Source organism: Lissotriton vulgaris, chromosome 12, assembly GCF_964263255.1.
Source record: "Lissotriton vulgaris chromosome 12, aLisVul1.2, whole genome shotgun sequence".
In the NCBI taxonomy this organism is placed as follows: Eukaryota; Metazoa; Chordata; class Amphibia; order Caudata; family Salamandridae; genus Lissotriton; species Lissotriton vulgaris.
Window position 1 is genome coordinate 18,547,066 of NC_141700.1, and position 15,252 is coordinate 18,562,317.

Consider the following 15,252-nt stretch of genomic DNA (forward strand, 5'->3'; position numbering starts at 1 on the left):
AAGAATACATTTATAATGACACCGCTGAACTATGTGCACTCATTGAAAGGAGGAGAGAAGAACAAAGATCAAACTCCACAGTATAATTGTTGGGACTCCTCCCTTTTGTGTGTTTTTTGTGTTTTAATTTACTTATGGTTTTGGAGTAGCTTGACCAAGAGAGGGTGAACGTAGGCCACTTTTACCTTGTGGAACTAGCACCTGTGCAGCTGTCTCGAGCCAGAGCTACTCTTGATTTGGGATTATTTATTCCCAAAGTAGAACCTGGATACATTGTGGGTCCTCCTAGAAGGACCTTTATACGTAGTATTTTTTCCATAGTAGAACCTGGTTGCAATGTGTAGCCTCCTAGTAGAACCTGCCCCACAGATTAGCACAGGGCTGGTTGCTGATGTCTCCTCCCCTGGGTTGGTTCCGCAAATATCCTTACCTTTAATTGGTTCTTGATGTTTCCCTTTCCTGGGTTGGTTCCCGATGTCTCCTTCATTTGGGTTGGTTCCGGATGTGTCCTTGCCTTTGATTGGTTTGTGATGTCTTCTTCCTTGGGGTGGCTCTTGATGTCTCCTTTCCCTGGGTTGGTTCCTCATGTCTCCTTCCCATGTGTTGGTTCCTGATGTGTCCTTGCCTTTGATTGGCTCTTGATGTCTCCTTCATTTGGGTTGGTTCCGGATGTGTCCTTGCCTTTGATTGGTTTGTGATGTCTTCTTTCCTTGGGGTGGCTCTTGATGTCTCCTTCCCTTGTGTTGGTTCCTGATGTGTCCTTGCCTTTGGCTGGTTCTTATTTGCTCCTTACCTTTGGTTTCTTTTCGATTTGTCCTTGCTTTTGGTCGGTTCCTGATTTCTCCTTCCCTGGTCTTTCCACCATTCGTTCCGTTCTTTCCCATGTCTCTCCCTCTGCCGCTCATACATTGATCAGACTCCAGCTCCAGCCTCTGAGGATCTTTCTGCTGTGTGACCTCTTCAAGCCATGTCTCACCCGTGCCAAGGAGGTTCTTGGTTGGTTTCTCACCTCGCTGTTCTTTTCCTTTCAGCGGCTCTGCCTTTCATCATCCTGTCCTTGGTGAACTCTCCCTACAAGCGAGGCTTCTACTGCAGCGACAGCAGCATCCGGTACCCGTACCGCGACGACACCATCACGCACGCCCTGATGGCCGGGGTCACCATCCCCAGCGTGGTCATCATTGTAAGTATCGGACTGTGACACTGTTGTTTACTGATGGCCCACCACTTCTGGCCAAGGCCTTCTTATGCTTTTCACAGGATCGATGCACGAGCTACAGATACGCGTTTGTCGGTGCACCCTCCGTACTCTTTCCTGCCTCCTGATAACGGATCAGTCTGCACTAACCCATGGTTTGCACCCTGGTCAGTGGCGTGGCACCGCCTCTGACCTCCACCAATGAAAGATGAAGCAGAGTCAAATTCTATCTGCTCCTGTAGTCCTACCTCCCTTTCAGTTGCCCCCTCAGACCCAGAGCTGCTTGCTAAGGTGACCTGTATGACAGTGTAGAGGGGAAGGCCAGAGGCTTGGGGCATCTGTCTTCCCCATGTGCTTGTTTGGAAACTGTGGGCAGCTGAAGGGTCTCTTCATGTGAGTCCACATATGCTGTGACCTTGTCCACTTATGCTTGAGTTTAGGACAGTTTGTCTCTCCACGCTATGTTTCAACTCACACCGGCTTCTGCTTCTCTCCTCATACAGCGGGGCGAGGCAGGCTTTTCTCATTCGTGTTTCTTATGAGCAACACTCACTCACAGAAGATTAACTAGCAGTTAAGTGAGAGAAAATATTCAGCCAATGGGGATAAAGCCTCCAAAGCTGCTGAATTTGATTGGGTGGGAGCTTCAGTAGCAGTCCCTGCATCCGGTGGTCCTGCCCTGGCACAGAGCACTGCCAGATTTCGTTCCCACCCTGTTCTAAGGGCTGTCCTGGGTGTCGGAGGTCCCCAGCTCCTCACCGTCCATGCTGCCTTTAATAAAGTTTCTACAATTCTCCCATCTTGAAAACCAGAATGCACTGCAGACTCCACTCATCAGTGCCAGAACATGGTTGTGTGCATTTTGCATCCTCATATTGTTTGTTTTCAAACTGAATGTCCTATCAGCAGCCCCTAGCAATGGTATCAATAGTATTCTATAGCACTACTGCATGTTTGCATCACATGATGTCACTGCGTGTGGTCTAGATTATTGTGTGGTTTTCCCAAGAAATGTTATTACAGGCGCTGCTGTAGCCTAAAGGGATGTGTCATGGCAGCTGACCAGCTGTAACTTGCCTTGTTGCTGGATAATGCTCCCTTTTAACATAAAGAAAACCCGATGCAGATCAGCTAAGTTACCCTGCCTAAGCCAGAAATGCCGAAACATGTTGGTGATTATTGAACCTTATTTCAGAAACAAGTGATGCGACTTAGTGCCAAAAGGCTGAAGGCAAACTCTACTCTTGCCTCAAATACAATCTGCATAACTATGCTCTGCGTCCTGTTTACACTCAACAAGGTGTGGTGTGGTGTGGTTTGGTGCGCGTGTGTGCCACTTGTGTGCGTCTCCAGGAGCGACATGTGATACTTACTCAGCTGTTATTTTCTCCTTCAAACCCATACCTGTGTTGTTGTATGATACATATATGTTGGCTTTTGCAGATAACCACTGGAGAGGCCTACCTGGTATACGCCAAGCGACTGCAATCCAAGTCTGAGTTCAATACTTACCTTGCCGCCGTGTACAAGGTGGTGGGGACCTTCCTGTTTGGGGCCTCGGTCAGCCAGTCCCTCACCGACCTGGCCAAGTACATGATCGGCCGACCACGGCCCAACTTCCTGGCTGTTTGTAACCCTGACTGGTCAAAGGTGAACTGCACCGGGTACGTGCTCGAGGACGTCTGCAGAGGAAGCGTAGCCAATGTCACTGAGTCCCGGTAAGTGCCATCACACTGACTGCACCGCATTGGCACAAGGTATCCGTGAAGGGAAATTGTGACTATTGACGAAAGTCCTGCGTGTAAGCATGCATGTATTTGTGTGTTTACGGACTCCTTACACCCACTATATGACTTTCAGGTGTGGCGTAAAGAGTAAGTTCTTAACCTTTTTGAAAACATTGCCTTGTGTTCCTGTGGGGGTGAAGAAACATTACCTATCTCCACTGAAAGATGTTACTCACTCAGAACGTCCTCAAATCCACCTCTGGAGTTTGGGTCATAAAATCCTTTTTGAGCAATGATAGAGCAGTTGCCCACACATAGCGTTTAGATGCAAGAGCGAGACATTAACAAGCGGAGAACTTAGAATGCAAATATAAAGTTTGAAAATAAAGTGCTGAGGCAGAAAGAAACATATTTCAAAAAACATGTTATGGAGAAAATGAAGTGAGGATTCAGTAGGCTTGGGGAAAACTGTTTAAGGCATCTAGGCACTACAGTAGATTAGGTATCAGGGAGACTGGTTGCGTTATACAATTTTGTCTTGCATCACTTGGTGTGATCTTGGGCAAATGACCATTGGCTTACACACCAAATTACAGCTGATTGAATGCTTTACTGAGTGGTTGGCTACTGGATAAGGGGAGCCTCGTAGAGTTTCCTAGGACCCACCAGGGGTCTGAGAGGGAGACAATATGGTTCCTTCACCCCTTAAGGAGTTGGATGCCTTTCATGGGAGATGTGCCTTGCGCTTTACCAAAGATGGTCAAGTCCAATAAGGAGTGGCCAGGATTCATGTGCACAAGCCTAAGTGACCGTATGAGCACACTCCCCTTCACTTACATTCCAGCTGGGTTTATGGGCATGGCCATGTTTCGCTACCACCCAGGTACGAGAGCAGTGAGTTGTATCTATTGCGGGAGGGTACTATCGCCCATGAGCTGGCACCCAAGGGTCTCTGGGGCAAGTGTACGCTTGGAGAGGTAGGGTGGCTATCCAGGCTTGTGCTTGTAGGGTGTTCCGCGATCCTAGTTAGAGGAGCACTTAGTTACCATACATGGTACATACACACATAATGCTCATTTTCGCAGAACTTTGAAAACCTGGCTATTCAATCAATATGTCTTTTTTACCTCTCTTTTGGTACCTTCAGGGGGCGCAGGGAAACCCTTGGGTAGCTGTGCGCCTTACAAAAGCAAAAAATAAATAAATATGTAAGAAAGGCTTCTGGCCAGAAGGTGCCAGTGTCTGCCTGGACTCTTCAGTGGTGTTGCTGGAGGGCGGCTGCTGCAGGGCGGGGCTACCTATGTTGACACCGCTTCTAATTACTGATTGGTTCCTTGCAGGCTGTCATTCTACTCCGGACACTCTTCCTTTGGGATGTACTGCATGCTGTTTCTGGCTGTGAGTATCCACCCTCCCCGCCCTTCCTGCCTCTTTATTTTGCAGACTGGAAAGTACCCAGTTATTTATCTTCCAAATGAATACAGGTCACGCTTTAGTTACCTCTTGGAGGGTTCACGCGTGAAGTGGTTGGATGCATCTCGGTCAGTTTTCCGTTAACACCCTCATTGGTCCATTCTTGCACCCCAGGGATCCCCGGTTGGGTGGACATGAAGGTACAAGGGGTGCAGCTCATAGGCAGAGCGATGGTTTCTGCACCCCAGAGAAGCAGGACTGGTTGGAGACTATGAAGGAGGCCCCAGCTCACGTACGGTGGGGGGTGACGCAAGGGGTATCAATAGTTCCTGCACCATAGTAGGGGCGCGAGGAGCAAGTGGGTTAAACACAAGTGTCCCGAGGATCTGAGTAGCTTCCTACAGCGGGGGCTCCTTATCGTACCCGTTGGTTGGACACCAGGACACAAGGTGTCCAAGATCATTACTGCATAGAATATTTACCTTATGACACTTTATTAGGGTAAGAGCTGGGGCGCGGGCAGGGGAGAGAAGTATCCAGGGGCTCTCCAATACCTGTGTTTGTTGGCCACTACTGTCCGTCGGTGTCCATTCGCTCCAAGGCATCGGCCAAGAGAGGGTTGTTTGGTAATCAAGAGACTGTGGCGGGGGACCGACCTTGCTTTGATCTATGCATAGAATATTTTAACTTTGCCTGGCTGGATGGATGAGGTCCTTTGTGTTAGACTCTGATTTGCTTCCTCACGAGCAGCAAGGTCAACTTGCCCACCCCATGCATGATTATGTATTAATTATACGTTTGTCTTATCCCTTCGCCGCAGCTCTACGTCCAGGCCCGGTTAGCTGGGAAGTGGGCCCGGCTGCTGCGTCCCACCATCCAGTTCTTCCTTGTGTCATTTGCAGTCTACGTGGGATACACACGAGTGTCGGACTACAAGCACCACTGGAGCGATGTGCTGGTTGGGCTGGCCCAGGGCGCCCTCGTGGCAGTGATAATTGTAAGTAGTGAACCGCTCCGATCTCAGTATGCCTTCAGGCCCTCTCTCTCTCTCTCTCTCTCCACCAGCAGTGTGGCCAGTGCTTAATTTGAGCCGTTGGTTTCTGGTGCTCAGCACCGGCACTTAATTGTCAACGCCAGCACTTATGACAGTCCGCCACATGGTGGCACAATCTGTCTTATTTAGAGATGAGCACAACAGCAGTTGTTTATTAATTTAATATACATTAAACATTACTAATACCTGCCACACAAGCCATTCTTATAGCTTTGGGGGCCAGAAATATTCTGAAATGTCACATTTCTAAGAGTGTGATGGTTGGTAGTTGTGTTGCTGCAGTCATTTGCAGAGCTGGGAGGGGCAATGTGTGACACATGCTGCAGCGGCCTCCCGACGAGTGCCCTGGCTCTTATTGTTTTACAAATTAAGCTCCATTGCTGCTGTCCCCCGCTGAAAGCTTGTCCCCTCGTCCCTTCTCTAAACTCCTCTTCTTCTTTCCCACCAGGTCCGGTACGTCTCCGACTTCTTCAAGGTGAGACCATCTCGTCTCGAGTGCGAGGGGGATGCGATGGAGAGTAAGCCAAGTCTGCAGCTCAGCGACACGGACAACAACCACTTCGCCTACAGGGGTACTCCCTGATTTCAACCAGCCTCCTCTTGCTAGCCAAGCGTAGACGGCTGCCGTGCTGCCACTCACCTGGCAGAGTGGACATTGACCATTGACTGAATTATTTGTACAGTTGTCTTGTGAATATCTGGCGCAAGAAGTGCTACCATACGGAACCTGCTGTCTCCTCCGGGGTCCTGACTTGGAGGAGCATTGACCGCAGTGTACATAGGATGCTAACATGGAACATTGTGATAATGGTGTATCCCAATCAATCGTGGCACCATCAGGGCCCTTCGAAGTCAGGAGAAGTACCCATGGATATGTCTTTCCCTGGCAGGGCCTGGGCTGTACCCCACTATGGTGCGAGCTGTGTACTTTGCGCTTTCTGACCCAATTTCCTCCACAAGCACCTTATTTTATCAACCATTGTGTGTTCTCGGAGTGAAAGTTCACACATGGTTTCTCCACTTCTTGGGTCTCTGTGTAATCTGGAAATGCCAGTTCTCCAGGTGCTGCGCCTGTTGCACGGCTGGATGTGGCATTGCACATAATGGCTATTTACTGACACGCCTATTTGTGCTGTGATGCATCACTCGCAGCTGCACATGACTGATTTTGTTTTCCACGCCTCCACCCTCCTCAGAAGTTGCTGCCTCAAAGTTGGCAACCTTGAAATGGCTGTGCCTTCCACCCCCCTCCTCTTCTTGTCCACAACTCCACTCTTGTTCCCAGAACACTGCGCTGAAAAGTCGTCCAGGTGGGTCTTGAGCTCATGGTGTGGTGCATAGTGCTAGGTGGGCACGTTGAGCTCAAGAGGCAGGAAGCATGGACAGTTGACCAAAATTGGTAGATTTTGGGTTTCATGACCAAGGCCATCCTGCTGTGCTCTTGCCTGACCTCTGAGGCTGTCTCTTGCCTTGGTAGGAAATTCTGACGTGAGACGGCCATCATCCCAGGGTGGCCAGAGCCTCTCCTCAGTGACTGGGTTAATTTTCTCACTTTCACCATCTTCAGCAAGACTCTATACTAGGACATGGTTTCTGCATTTTGTTAAATTTAGGTTCGCCCCATCGCAGCCAGGAGAATGATATACGACTATAAATGGGACATTTCTCCAGAAAACATCTTTTCCATTTTGTGACAAAAACTTTATGTGATGGGCAGGTGCAGCTTCGTAATCATCGTATTGTGCCGCCTCCAGGAGCAAACATCCGAACCCAACTTCGAGAAACTCCTTGTCGACCACTGGGGGTTCCTTTGGTTCCTGGAGCCTCATGTCAATGTTGTTGGAATGTGTGAATCTAGTTTTTCCTCCATCTGTGCCAAGAAAGTTGTGTTTCCCTCTTCCACCAAAATGTTGTTCAGATCCTGGAATATCTGACTATCACAGGTCTTGAGACTATCGGCAGCCTTCTACCTTCCAACAAAAAAAAAACACAGGGTGAGATGGATTCTGTATTAACCAAAGGTGAATTTGTGAAATTTTAGTTCCATGCAAGTCACAGAAAATATATTCCAGGAGGGAGCGAGATGGTTGTGATTTGAATTTAATGTAATTGATCTCAAATATAGTAAATACAGAGGTGGGGTTGCGAGGAGGGGACTCTCGCAGATGGTTCTAAATAGAATTTTTCATCCCGGAAGAATGGATCTTGAGAAGGCGGGTCACAGCCTTTCACCTGGAAGCATTCCAGACCTCTCTGCTTTTGACAAATCTGATTGGTAGCTAGGGTTTTAGCTGCTGTGGAAAAGATGGGTTGTGTGTGGGTGTTGGATGGGGGGGGGGGGGTTTATTTAAAGGAGCTCTGTGTAATACCTGTTTCTACTTCCCCAGAAGTTTTCAGCTTTCTCTCTCTACTCATGCGCTTGGCCCCTAGAATTCCAACCCTTATTGAATTCTATGAGTCGAATCCGGCCTCCGCTTTCACCACTTCCTTTGACGCTCCTTATTGGGTTAGATTTCTCTTGGGTTATCCTGGACGACGGGTGTGGCTGTGCCAGCCCTTATGGCGTTGAGCAGCTGGAACCTAAAACCCCACAATATTTGCCAAAATCTTTAGAATTTCCATGGCCTCGGGAAATGGCCAGAATGACTCTACCGAACAAGGCAAAGACTAGTACGTATTTGGTGAGGATGGTAAACAACATTGAGGGACATTAGAATCCTTAACTTTCCAAAGTCTGAGGTATTCTCCAAAGCCATTTGGTGTGGATCAGAATGGTAAAACCAGTGCTGTGTGGACACGCACCAATTCTTTGCATTGGCACCCACCATTTACAAAACTATAAGGTACGGAAACAGCACATGACAAACACCAGTGCTATGCTGGCAACCCCACAACTATAGCACTCCAAGATGTTACAGAGTCACCCACCACTGACCAAACTCCCCGATACCAATCCTAGCCCAGTATTGGCTGCAGTGAAAGACTAGTGTTGTGTGGGCACATTTCAAGATGGGGCAGTGGCAGCCGCTATGTTGATTTGCCCAGGATCAAAAGTAGGTAAAATCCTTTAAATTTTAGAGGGTGATTCATCTTCTTTTGTTTGAACACAAGTCTACTGCTGGATGGTCAGCACAGAAACTTGAGGTATTAGACGTTGATAGAGCCACGCTTGCTCCTGTGATTGCCTAGTTTGGGGGGGACCATGCTCCTAGGATGGCTGGTTTTGAGGGGCTCATGTTCTGATGAATATGTGGTTTTCGAAGGATTTGTTCTGTGGTGCAATGGGTGTAGAGCGGAAAGTTCCTTCGGTGGAGTGGGGGGCGGTAACGTGTTGCAGGGAGAGTTTGCCCTCTGAAGCAGCATGCTTCGAACATAGAGAGGTTGCAATGGCCATTATGAGCTCTCCTCAAAATTGGGCCAGGATCTGGGGTTCTAGAGGTGAAGGAAGAGAGAAGGGCGAATGGGTCTGGATGTAACCACTTGTGCTAGAATCAGAAAGACGTTGATCGCCAAATTATAAAATGTTGATATTTGTAATAATTCTGTTGCTTTTTTTGGATACAGACATATTAAAAGAATTATTTCTAAGTTGGAATATTCCACTTTTCATGTATGGTTTCATTGTTGTCATTGGAATCTGTGTATTCTTTGCTGCAGTACGGTGATATGCAGGTAATGTTCTACTTTAATGTTTTTCATATGAGCAATATACATGCTTGGCAGACAAGATCTTGCGAGCTGCTCCCCCATGAACACTTAACAACCCCCCTCCTATTCTCCCTTAATGGAACCTCCCTCGAGCTCCACTATGTCTCGCGAACTGTGGTAATTCCTGCTACAACCTTTCTGAGCAAACGCAAGGAGATGATGGACGGAGCTGAAACTTTTCAGACACTCACCCCCAGTCACAGATCTGGGTTGAATCCATCATTGTTCTTTAGCTCACTTTGACACCCCAGTTCAGACTCGGCTATATGCAAATCAGTCTTTACCCTGTGCCTCATGGGAACAGTCCAGTCCGAACTGCCTGGCCAGGTCCTCCCTACGGGCTCATTACCCGGGTACAGCTTTGTTTCAGTGTCACTCTGTGCACGGGACCCACATCTGGGCATGCCCATGCCACTTAGGGCGGTAGATGCCACGGACAAAATATGATGGGAGGCTGCTTGCAATAAGTCTAATCACTGGCAATAGCTCGGTGTAGCAATCCACCCATCGTTTTTTTTGTTTACCATGCTATCTCAGTTTGGTCCCAGCATATGCAAATCAGTCTTGACCCTGTGCCTCATGGGAACAGTCCAGCCTGAACTGCCAAGCCAGGTCCTTCCTGGACCGGAAACCAGCATCCTGGGACCGGTTTCAGGGCATCACCCCTCAACAGCCAGGTCAGCTTGAATCCAGTGGCAAAGTGAGCAAGGGTCCCACGTCTGGGCATACTCTGCCAACTTTGTTCACCCTAATTTGGCAGGGTTAGCCCTACGCTTCCCTGGCACACACTTGGGTGCTCCCCTAACGAAGGTCATACTGTGCCCACCCTGCTAGACGTGTGCATTAGGTTATGCATGTCCATCTGTGTGCATTGACGCCTGCATGATCTGTAGAACACTCCAGCCGTGTTGATCTGTGTGTCTGCACCATATAAAGCCCAGCCCTATTGCCCTTGTAGGGCTTGTTTCATGGAGCAGGTTTTTCAAGCTTCCAACGTGCTCTCGGGTATGTAAGTCTGACAAGAGGAAAAACAAACCCTCTTTCACCGCCCAGGCCCCACTAGCCCCACCCTCTGAACTTCTTCCCCAGGTGTCTCTGTGCAGAGGTGCCGGCTGTCTGCTGGAGGGGAGGAGGGGGATGTGTAGGTATCACTCACTGTTTATGAACACCCTGCAGCCTCCAGGTTTTCATAGAGACCTGAAAACTGAAATGCCTATTTGTCCAGATCAAAGGGTGTGCGTGATGTCACGCCTTGTGATTGCATGTGCGAGGCGGGGTCAAGGTATGTGATTCACAATCTCTACCCCTGTAAGCTTGGTGAAGAGACAGACATGTGCATGTGCACACAGCAGCACAGCTAGAGTGCCAGGGGCCCCTATGCAAGCAGGCAGATGGGCCCTCCTCATATGTAGGTAGCATGAGTCCCTCCCACCTCTGGGCCCTGATGGCATTCACTGCATCTGCAGGGAGGTTGTGGGTACATGGGGGGGCAATCTCATTCGTCCCCACATGTGCCAGCGATGGGCTTTTATGCTCCCTCCCCCCTATTTTCACAGAGTGAACCTGTGTGTTGAGGCACATGCCTTATTTTTAGGTCTAGCATTCGAGATCTCTTGTATATACTTTAGTATATACTTATATACTTCGCTATATTTATATGTGTATGTACTTTGTTGGCTCTGGTGATCAGTCCTAGGCCTTCTCTGCTTCTGCTTAGGGACTTTTTTTTCTATTCAACTGCCTCTATTTAACTGTCTTGATAGAAAACAACCAGCAGAGGTCAGTAAAATACCAGAATTGCTTTCTACTGAGGGACTTTCTTTTTTTATTTTTCTGGCAACTGCCTCTATTTAACTTTGATAGAAAACGACCAGCAGAGGTCAGTAAAATACCAGTATCACTTTAGCCTTCTCTAGATTCCAGTCCACAGAAATTGTTTTCCACGCGCACCCGTAGACAATAATATATTTTTTAAATATTGTATTTTCAGTGATTTGACCACCGAAGGCCCGGATTTTATATGAAAAAACAGCTTTGGACTTTACCATTTCCCGCTGAAAGGCAATATTTATCTCCATGTGTTCCCTTTGCCTGATATGTCACGCAGTTTGGTGCTTACTTTCCCTCCATGTTAAAGAACATTAGATGTTTCAGCGCCCAGGCTAATGTCCTGCATAGCTAAATACATATAAGGTCCCAAAGGCGAGACCAATTGCATTACAAAAGCTTGTTATTGATTTCAGACACTTCTTGGCTTCTACTTTTTGTGGGTCTTGTAGTTGCTGAGTCGCCTCCCCAACACCCCCCTCCATCCCCCGTCCCCAGAGAAAGGAATCCTTTGCTCCCAGAATACTTTGAGAGCACCATGGGAGCCCAGGGGAGAGAAAGGGATGTTTATCTTGAGAAATAATGTATTTTCCCCTCACTGGAGTGGTGTCTGATGTGGGAAAAGCAGGCTTTTGGTTCCAGATTATTCTTTTCATATTTTAAGAGATGTTTTTTTTTTAACCAGTAGTGATTATTTTGGCAGCTGTATCCCTGGTCCCTGAAGACTCACCCAAATGTTGGGTTCTCAGGGAAAGAAGTTCACATTTCTGCTCTGTGGGGCCGGGAGTTTATTTCTGGGAATCCTTCAGGTGGGAGAAACCTGATCTATAATGGCATTTTCTTTTAATAAGATAATTTTTGAGCCAATGTCATGTCCTGAGAAAAGTGACAGCTGCATGGCAGTGGGCGGGCCTCCCAGCTCAGGTATCCAATGGCATCATTCCAGCAGGAGAGGAAGAGGAGGCGCCAGAGAGAGGATGTGGATTCTCTGTGCCAGTCCTCACCGCGTGCAGCTCCACTCTCCTGTTTGTACGTGTTCAGGCTTCTCCTCTGCGTTCTGTGGCCTTTGTTTCAGAACCAAAACTAGGAAGGGAGAAGATTGTCTGCAGACATAATGGGCACCGTTTCAAGTTACAGGTGTTAGTGTAACAACCTGTTGCATTCTGGGAAATGTAGTCTTGCTTTATTTCCATGGACTTGACTAGACAGACAACCTGCTGGCGATTCTTTATTTTTTTTTTTGAAGACCTTTATTACACCATTCCGCAAGAACACAGCTTCTGGCCTACAACCCGATGGGCCGGCCGCACATATTAAAACATACGCTCATTCAGTTTCAGAACACAGCTGTGATGCCGACAGCCAAGGGCCCGGCGGCATAACAACCACTTATAAAATGAAACCGAACTTGCAGTATTGATGACAAATCTCCTTGTATCCTTAAATTTTCATAGTAAACTTTATTAACTAAACAACCCCCCCCCCGTAGTCTTTCCGGATCCTAGTTGGACAGCCATTGAGGTGATGAAAGACAGCACAAGCATGGCAAGCGGTGATCACTGCATCATGGAGATACCTACAGTATGGAAACACCAAGGCATTAATCAAGAACAACCATTACCTGCATCAACAAGCATGACCAGCAAAGGGAGTGCGGTGCAACTGGTGAGACAGCAGGTGCATGCCCGAAGTAGCAACAGAGGTGTATGACCAAATGAACTCTAACTGCCTGGTAATTCCTCAACACTCGAGACATGGCCTCCGTGAGCAGAGCAGCGCGTCATGATAAAAGTGATGATCAAGCTTAGTTAGTCATCAGAGAGCTTCGCCAAAATGTAGGTGGTGTATGGTCCCCAAATATCTCTTGGGCGTGAGCCCACTGGCAACTCCTCATAGTAACATGTCAGCTGATCTCGACAATACGCCATTTCCTGCAACCAGGTGTTTACATCAGGCGCCCTCCTCCCTCCCCAGCAGGCCGCCACTCTACGCTTAGCCAACTGTAGCGCTAATGCAACCAGACGCCTTACACCCAATGGTATACCAGACACCATGCCCAGCAAACATATGCGCGGGTCAACATCAACTGTTACCGACGTCATGGCGGTCAGCGCCTCCGTCACACCTGTCCAGAACTTAGACACACGCGGACACACCCAGGCCAAGTGTAGAAAATTGGCTACAGCTATCCCACAACGCACACACTCAGGTGTGTCACGAAGCCCATATTTAAAAAGTTGCTCCGGAGTGTAATACCATTGTTGCAAGAATTTGTAGGGTATGAGCCTAAAATTCCCATTTGCAGCAAATCTGTCAGTCATAGCACAACATTCAGCCCAGTCATCATCCGACAGTGGCTCCAGCAAACACGCATCCCATCTAGCCCTTGCAACCATATTCACATCACTCATCTTCTTGCAAAACCTTGTACATTCGCGAAATCATCTTCACTCGGGAAGTTGCCGTGTACATCAACTGCAGTGCGTTCAACGTAGGTGCCTCCATCGGGAAGGACGGGTAGTGATCGTGCACCGCAGCGCGCAGCCTAACATAGGTGAAAGTAGCCATAGTTCCGTTAGTCGTTTGATCTAATAGAGTCTGCAAGTCAACAAATTCACCCGCCGGGAAAACATCCCCCATAGTGTGCATTCCAGCACCCTGCAATAATTGAAGGGCACCCACATCGCTCGAGACCGAAATGTGCGCATGATGCAACAAAGGCATGGCCGGTGCAAAAAGTGGTAGACGATCTGCGCGCTTATCCAGGTCCCGCCACGCCCTCGCTGTGCACTGTACCGAGTCTACCTCGCCCTTCTCATATACTGAGTGCGGATTCAAAACCATTGCCTTTAAGGGCAGCGGATAGATCGCCCCAGCCTCAATCGCTACATGTGGTGTGTACGGCGGCGCCGAGATCCAATAGGAAGCAAAGTGAGCTTGTGCACACAGGTAGTACAATCTCATATCCGGTACTGCAAACCCGCCCTGCTCATATGGCTTGGTCAGGATGTCCCACTTTATTCGAGGTTTCTTCCCTCCCCAGGCCAATGTGATTAACAAGGATTGAAGCATTTTAAAAAAGTTAGTTGTCAAAGCAAGTGGAATGTTTACAAAATAATATAAAAATTTGGGAAGCACCACCATTTTAATCAGAGCTACACGATCCGCGAATGACAGGGGTAACCGTATCCAGCGTGCAACCTGATCTTCCAACTTCGAGATCACCGCTCCGTAATTAGCGCAGATTATTTCTTGGGCGTCTCTGTGGATCCATATCCCTAGATATGGAACCTGGTTCCGAGGCCCATTCCAAAGGGAACTCTATTGGAAATGAGAGAGTAATATCAGTTAGAGGCAGCAATATAGATTTTTCCCAATTTATTGACAAGCCAGAAAAGCGCTCAAATCTGATGTAATCTCTGATCACCCCATCTAGGTATCTGTCTGGCTCCCGGATATAAAGCACCATATCATCAGCGTACATGGATACTGCCAATGAGCCAAGATGGAAACACAAGGCAGAGGCTGCATGTCTTTGCCGCAAAATACAAGCTAGGGGTTCCATAATAATAGCAAACAATAAGGGTGAAAGCGGGCATCCTTGCCTTGTACCTCTCTGTATAGCAAATGGAGCTGATATTCGACCATTGACTCGCACTCGCGCTACCGGATTTGTGTACAATAAGGTGATCAGGGACATAAAAAAAGAACGGCACACCCATGGGATGCAAAACCGCCACCATATATTTCCAGGCTACAGAGTCAAACACTTTGGCAGCGTCCAAAAGGACCGCTACCGCAGTTAGGTCAGGTTTGAGTAAATGAAGAACCGCGAACAATGCTCTCAGGTTATGCGTCGTCGAGCGCAGCGGTACAAAGCCCGATTGATCTGGCAGTACCATATCAGGCAATAGCAGTTGCAGGTGTGTAGCTAGCACTTTGGCAATAATCTTAACGTCCGTGTTCATCAGGGACAAAGGACGGTACGACTCACATCGATCTTGTGGTTTACCCGGTTTTGGAAGGACCACTAGGAGAGCCTCCCTCATCGTTGCTGGTAGCTGCCCCCGTTCAAAAGCCTCCTCCAGTACCATCGCCAAATGTGGCAGTAGCAAATCCACATATTCTTTATAGAACTCGGACGGTAAGCCGTCGGTACCTGCAGCTTTGCCATTACACAGCGCCGCTATCGCATCTCTCAGTTCCCCCTCTGTGATGTGATGCATTAGGAAGTCCTACTGTCCTTTCGAGAGCCAGACCAGCGCTATATCCTCCAGGTATTTTGCTATTTCTTCCTCATCAGCAGTGTCCCTATGTTCATACAT

The 15,252-nt window shown here is 48.2% G+C and overlaps 1 protein-coding gene across 2 annotated transcripts in view; it reads left to right on the forward strand.

Moving 5' to 3' along the window:
• Window positions 1–8,999, forward strand: part of PLPP2 (phospholipid phosphatase 2) — a 53,227-nt gene extending 44,228 nt beyond the window's left edge. Inside the window, exons 3-7 of one of the 2 annotated variants that reach the window (XM_086946754.1) lie at window positions 1,032–1,183; window positions 2,642–2,916; window positions 4,266–4,323; window positions 5,159–5,335; window positions 5,841–8,999. In XM_086946754.1, coding sequence (XP_086802880.1) covers window positions 1,032–1,183; window positions 2,642–2,916; window positions 4,266–4,323; window positions 5,159–5,335; window positions 5,841–5,975 — 797 coding nt within the window. In that variant the 3' untranslated portion in view covers window positions 5,976–8,999. Of the gene's footprint in view, window positions 1–952; window positions 1,184–2,641; window positions 2,917–4,265; window positions 4,324–5,158; window positions 5,336–5,840 lie in introns of those variants that run through there. The other variant, XM_086946753.1, reaches the window with a different exon arrangement.
• Window positions 9,000–15,252: the final 6,253 nt, after the last annotated feature.